General features: G+C 45.6%; 1 protein-coding gene across 1 annotated transcript; it reads right to left on the bottom strand.

Moving 5' to 3' along the window:
* Positions 1-943: 943 nt before the first annotated feature.
* Positions 944-5,392, bottom strand: LOC116322122 (olfactory receptor 52K1-like). The gene is made up of 3 exons (XM_039618780.1): positions 4,462-5,392; positions 2,718-3,112; positions 944-1,441 (listed from the first exon to the last, which is right to left on the bottom strand). Exons 1-3 carry the CDS (start codon positions 5,390-5,392, stop codon positions 944-946), a joined length of 1,824 nt encoding a protein of 607 aa, XP_039474714.1.
* Positions 5,393-7,046: the final 1,654 nt, after the last annotated feature.

The following is a 7,046-nucleotide window of genomic DNA, read 5'->3' as shown; positions in this document are numbered from 1 at the left end:
GACCCTCTGCCACATTTAGATTTTCCCACCGTGTTTTTTAGCTCTGAAATGGTTTCTCCAGGGATAAAGAATGTTGCTCCTCTCGAGTTAACAAGAGCTGATGCGAAGTCTGGTAACTCAGGTTTTGAAAACACTAAGACTGTGCATTCAATCACTGTTGTTAAGTTTAAGGGAAACATGTTACCATCCGTCATGAGTAAACTGCTAGGGGAGCTCAGATTGGATAGCCCACAGTTAGTTTCGCACCCAGTTACCTCAAACACTACCTGTGTTAACACCCCTACTCCTGTACCTGCTGAGTATGAGACTGTGGAAGGTGTTCCTTCACTCCTGGACTATGCTGCTCACCAACCAGTGTATTTAGAAACAGTCCATAAGAATGCTTCTATTTCTGTAACCGCTCCTTCTGAGCCAAGAATTACAGACCCTAGGTTTGTTAAGCCTGGATCCTTCTGTACAATGACTGTTTTAAAGACTGCTACTTCTAACATGGACAGCTTAAGAACAGCAGAGTTGCTAAAACTGGCCTGCCATAGGTCTCTTTTTGCTGAAACTGTGTTTGGCTCCACTAACTTGGTTTTCCCAGTGTCTGTTACTGCTCCTGAGCTCAGCTCTCCACCTCCAGTTGTAAAGCAACTGGAGGCCCAGCTTTCCCTTGCACCCGTATCAGTTCCTCGGGTGAGGGTAGCTGAGGTCCAGCTGGTCCCTGCTTCTGTCTCCAGCCTGGCAGAGGCTCCGTTCATCCCGGCACCCGTACCTGCTCCTCGGGTGGGGTTGATGGACACCCAGCCGTTGCCTGCACCTATTCCGGCTCCCCGGGTAAGGTCAGCTGTGACCCTGCTGACTCCTGCACCCATCTCAGTTCCTCGGGTGGGAGCGGCAGAGATCTAGCTAGCTCCTGCACCTACACCGGCCCCCAGGGTAAAGGCAGCCAGAGCCCAGCTCATCCCTGCACCCGTATCTGTTCCTCGGGTGGGGATGGGTGGTGTTCGGCCAGGCCCTGCACCCGTTCCTGTTCCCCGGAGGAGAGCAGCCAAGAGTCTGACACCTGCTCAGTCACCAGTTCAACTGCCTGCTGACCCACCATCACTGCAACCACCACTACAACTTGCACTTCTATCCATGGCGCAGTCATTATCTCAGTTATTAGCCCAGTTTCCTGTTCTGTCACCAGTTCAGTCTCTAGTTCAGTTGTTTGCTCAGTCACCAGCCCTGTTAAAAGCTCAGCAGCCCATTCAGTCACTACCAACCTCAACTGGAAGCCTTTGTGAGCTTGCTCAGCCAGCTGAGGACTGCATGGTGCTGACACATCTTGGACAGACTGTTTGCCCCGCACAGCCCCAGCCGTTGCATCCCAAGCCGACTGCGTGCCCTGTGCAGCTACAGTTAGCGTCCGCTGAGCCAGAGGTCTCCGCACCTGCTGGCTCTGCATCTCTTCTCGCTGGCGGTTCAGGAGAACCGCTCCAGCCATCCCTCGTCTCCGCTGGGGGTTCAGGAGAACCGCTCCAGCCATCCCTCGTCGCCGCTGGGGGTTCAGGAGAACCGCTCCAGCCATCCCTCGTCTCCGCTGGGGGCTCTGGTCAGCCCGGCCAGCACTTCCTCGTCTCCGCTGGGGGTTCTGGTGAGCCCGGCCAGCACTTCCTCGTCTCCGCTGGGGGTTCTGGTGAGCCCGGCCAGCACCTCCTCGTCTCCGCTGGCGGCTCAGGTCAGCCCGGCCAGCACCTCCTCGTCTCCGCTGGCGGCTCAGGTCAGCCCGGCCAGCACCTCCTCGTCTCCGCTGGCGGCTCTGGTGTCACGGTCCTGGGTCTTATGACCCAGTGTTTTGAGTTTAGTTTATTTGGATGTTTATATGATTAAGCTCATGAGTTTTTCTAGTTCTTTGTTATTAGATTCCCCTTGTGTCTTCCAACCCCTGTTAAGTCTCCCCTGCTCTTCATGTGTTTCATGTCTGTGTCTTACGTTGTCAAGTTCTGGTTGTCATGTCTGCGTCTCATTAGGTTTCCTGTTTTATTTTGAAGAGATCTTGTGTTTGTATATTATGGTTTATGTTTTGAGTCCTTGTTGTACTGTCTTTGTTATTCCCTAGGTTTCCATTATGGTTATCAAAAGTTTAGTTCTTAAGTTCTGTCATATGGCTTCCCTGTGTGTTCCATGTTGCCTACTGTGCCTTTCTGTACCATGTTTCAGGTTCTTATGTTCTGTCTCCCCAGTTGCTGTTAAGTTACATGTCTAGAGTTCAGTCAGTGTGTTTCCTGTTTTACTTTGAAGGTCCGTGTCTCATGTCAGTGTTTCTAGTTTTACTTCCCTTGTCTCGTCCAGCCTGATTACTCCCAGCTGTGCTCTCCTTCTGTGTCTCATTCCCTCGTTATCCCTCTGTGTATTTAAGTCCTGTGTTTTCTCTTTGTCAGTGTCGTAGTCTCCCTCATGGCTGTGTTTCCCTGTGTGTCAGTTTATCCATGTCCCAGATTAGTTTAGTTTAGTTATGGTTTTCATGCCACTCTGCAATAAAGCAGCTTTTGAGTTTAATTCCTGTGTGGTGAGTTTTGCGTTTGGGTCCTTCTCCTGCCTGCACACAGCCGAAACATGACATCTGGTCAGCCCGGCCAGCACCTCCTCGTCTCCGCTGGAGGGTCCAAGTCGCCTTCGCCCGGTCCGGCCTCTGCATCTGCTTCTGCTCCGCCTGGTCCAGCTCCGGCTTCTGCTTCTGCTCCGCCTACGCCGTCGCCTGGTCCGGCTCCATCGTCGCCGTCTGGTCCGGCTCCATCGTCACCTGTGGCTGCCACGCCACCGTCTGGTCCGACTCCATCGTCGCCTGTGGCTGCCACGCCACCATCTGGTCCGGCTCCATCGTCGCGTGTGGCTGCCACGCCACCATCTGGCCTCGTTTGATCCAATGCCCACCAAGTCTCAACTAGTACGCCCGACACTCGAGAGCCGCCGCTGTCTTCCACGCCGCCGGCCTCCACGCCGCCGGCCTCCAGTCCTGTTCTGCTGCCACTGGCACTTCTCACGTGGTCGGCCCCCAGAACAGTCGAACTATGAACTTTTGTGCTGTCGCCCCCCGGGTCGACCTTCTGCTCTCCATGGACGCTGTTTCCCTGGACTCCAGCATCTTTTGTTTTGGACTGTTTTTGTTTGTTTCTGGGCTCGGTTTTGGTCTCATGCTCCTTGTGTTTTGTTTGGTTTGCAATGCAGTGCACCCTCCCAGCCCAAAACCTCACTTACCCTGCTGTACACAGCTGAAAATGCCTCAGTTCTTGAATGCTGACACTGCCTGCTAAGTGGCTACTTATGGGCATCTGCACCAACAAAACTCTTCTAGATCATTCTGCCCGAATTTAACCCTGGGCACAGTGCCTTAAATTATGCATAAATCAAATGTTTTCACCTTCTTTCATCTTTTTGGATGCGATAAGCCCTGGTGACAGATACAACAGTACGACTGTCTTCGATGTGTCATTGTTCCCTCCATATAGGCTCAAATCGGTTTGATGTTTGATGGTGCGCAATGACGGAAAATAAAAACCTCCTTCATATTATAAGTAACATGTCTGCTTTAAAAATGTAAGGAAGAGAAAGTAGAAATATTTGTGTTACATTGTAAGGAGTTAAAGTAAAAAGATAAGAAAAAAATACTGAAGTACAGATACCTGTAGCATTAAGTATTTGTACTTTGTTGGTTCCCACCTATGAATTTAACACATCTGAACAAACACTGAACACATTTTCATGCTTAGGTGCCGTAGTAGTCTTAAAGTCTAATACCTTTTGATAATGAAAATGAGCCACTTACAGACTTAAAGGTGTATTTCTAAATATTTCACCACAATAGTCACTCCCATTTGCATAATCTTGATTAAAAACTATTACACCTTTGTCTCCATTATATTTTCAACTTGTCCACTGCTTCTGCACTTTTCCCCATGTACCCAAAAAACCACACTATCAGATGTATATACATTGTTTGACATCTCCTTTAAAGTTTTTCTTTGCGAAACATTAACTGTAATAAATGCAGGCATTACAAGAAATCAAAGCAACTTCACAACAAAGGTGCTGAAAAATATTTTGAAAATATTCTTGTTTCTTTACTTTAAAAAGCTACATTTATGTTTTCAAAAATTTTTAATACACATTGATGTACTTAGATAACAGAAGCCAGTAGGTGATGTGGTGCAAGAATTCAGAGGTAAAACAAAATTTAGCTTGATCCTTTTTTAACACACAGGGAAAAAAGTGAAGAGGGTTTCATGCTTTTCAATATTTAGATTAAATTTAACTTGTGTACAGCTACAACAACAGTCCACATCTATTTCAAATTTTGCTTCTGCAATCGAAGGCTGTTTTTAGTGGATTAAGGTGCAGCTAATTCATTGCAATACTTCTGAATAAGATATTTCAAAACAAAGAAACTCTATTCTGCTTTAGCATTCCTTTATGTTTTCCTTTTTTTCTTGTTACTAAAATAATGTCTTTTGCAAAGCTTCTTGATAGCATTCGTCACTTCTTCTGTCTTTAAAGCATATATAATGGGATTGAGCAAAGGTGGTATGGTGTGGGTCAATGCAGAATTTATCATTCTGGCATTAGGATCAATGTAGGAGCTGACTGCAGCTACATTAGTACCTGTCCATGGTAGGAAGAAAATAGCAACAAGCATCAGGTGAGAAGTACAAGTTTTTAACGCTCTGAGTCGTTCCTCTCTGAATGCAGTCCTGCTCACTGCTATGGAAATACAGATATATGTGGCTACTATAAATGCTAGAGGAATGATGAGAATTATGCTGACAATGGCAGATGCTAAATTCTGATTTATAGATATATCATTACAAGCTAAACGATATACTGGTCCATGATCACAAAAAAAGCTGTTTATAACCAAAGAGCTACAGAATGAGAGACGATTAAGAAGCCCAACCATGGTTGCTATTGCAGTTACAAAAAAACACCATACAAACAGCAGAATTGCAGTAATTGATGTTTCAGTCACAATATTATGATACCTTAAAGGGAGACAAATGGCTATAAGTCTGTCATATGCCATCGTGACAAGTGTCCATGACTGCACACTTGCAAAGAAAATAACAAAGAACATATAACTTAAACAGGCCTCATAGACGATGTATCTCCTGTCAAACAGAAAAGTATCTAAGACTTTTGGAATGAGAGCTGTGCTCCCACACAAATCTGTCAAAGCCATGTTGAACACAACCATGTATTTAGGAGTATGAAGAGTCTTCACCAGCCAAATAACTGAGAGAAGAAAACCGTTCCCCAAAACAGTCACGATGTAGACAAAACACAGGAAGATATAGAAATACCTAATATGAGGGATATTGGAAAACCCACCAAGATAGAATTTTGCAGGCCGAATAAATGTGGTATTAAACATAGTAGGGGACTTTTTTTTTTCTGTTCACGTTATAAATATCTGTCTCTGTAGAGTAAAAACTAAAGAGTAAGTAAAAAATATATAGCTGATTTTTGCTGTGGCAAAAGCAAAACTCACCCAAATGTTATCAAGCGTGCAATGCACTAAGGTGAGTCATACTGTGAGAGATGTGTTATTTATATTTTACCTCAGTGTGGCAGTAGAAGTGAAGGATGCTGGGTCACATGCTTATAATTATTAATATATTTTATTTGGTAACTATGTTTAAGTAAACAATGAGATGCTACAACTTACTGCTTGCTATTGTAACCAGAGCACTGAATCGTTATTAGCACAAAATAAATGTTTCAAGAACAATTAAACTAAAAACTAAAATAAATATAAATATTTATGATACTAAACTAAATCAATAAGAAATCACTTTTGATATGTGGTACATTCAATAAAAGGACTAGATGTTACAATCCCTGATAATGCAATGCTTCAAATGGAGAATGTCTTGAAGGATGGCTACTATGAGGAAGGCTGCCCGGAATATTTACAAGCGGCACAAATCTTTGTGTACCTCAACTTCACAGGGTGTTTTTGTCTTTTATCACAGGGTATTCTGACATTCTTTTTAGTTTTGTTTTACCTTCCTTGGTTAGGTTCAGGGATTAGAAATCTGATCTAGATTATAATATCACATTTTGGGACACATCATCATTTCCTCTTGCACTCAACTTCCTCAGCTAGACACCTGAGGACCTGGTTCTGTCTCCATGTGTATCTGTCTTGAGTAAGGCTAGTCCTACAACCAACCAAGATGTCCTTGAGTGTTGCTGGGACAGTACACAGGGGGCAAGATGGGTCCTTTCTAAACCACAGCTGCAGATTTTGGGGGGAAGGCACCACATCATATGTGCCTCAGATGATGAAACTTAGCCTATTAGCCTCCATTCCCCAGATTTCACTCCATGTGAGTTTCCTCTTTTCAACACTCTCCCAATTCATCCAGCAGCCCTCTTTGGCCAGCGCTACAGCTCTGGGATGTCTGGTTCTTTCATCCTGTCGACGCACCTCCTCCACCACCATTTTTCGACGTTTGGTTACAGATGCCTGTTGCCACCGAGGTGTTACTGTGCCAAGATCTAGTCCTCCTCTGCCCTGTTGGACGTGACCCACCACATCACAATGGTGAAGAGCAGATTTGGCCTGTAGCACAGCTGTGGCTGGGGTCCACTTCCTCCCCATTGTTAGGGTGGGAGCAGCGCCTCTCACTATGGCAGGGGTGTCGAACTCCAGGCCTCGAGGGCCAGTGTCCTGCAGGTTTTAGATATCACCCTGGGTCAACTGTTTAGTTCATTAACAGGCCTCTGGAGAACTACAAGACATGTTGAGGAGGTAATTTAGCCATTTAAATTAGCTGTGATGGATCAAGGACACATCTAAAACCTCCAGGACACCGGCCCTTGAGGCCTGGAGTTCCACACCTGTGCACTATGGGGTCTCGGGAGTCCATGAGTGACATCTCAAGCCTCACTTTTGCACATTTAAACTCCTCTACCAGGCTAGGGATAGGCAATGACAGTATTCCGTTGCTGTAGAGTCCAACGGTGTTGAGGCATTTGGGAAGTCCAAGCCACTTCCTCATGTAGGAGCTCACTAGCATCAT

Source organism: Oreochromis aureus, linkage group 10 (assembly GCF_013358895.1).
Source record: "Oreochromis aureus strain Israel breed Guangdong linkage group 10, ZZ_aureus, whole genome shotgun sequence".
NCBI lineage: Eukaryota > Metazoa > Chordata > Actinopteri > Cichliformes > Cichlidae > Oreochromis > Oreochromis aureus.
This window is presented reverse-complemented; position numbering and strand designations above follow the sequence as displayed.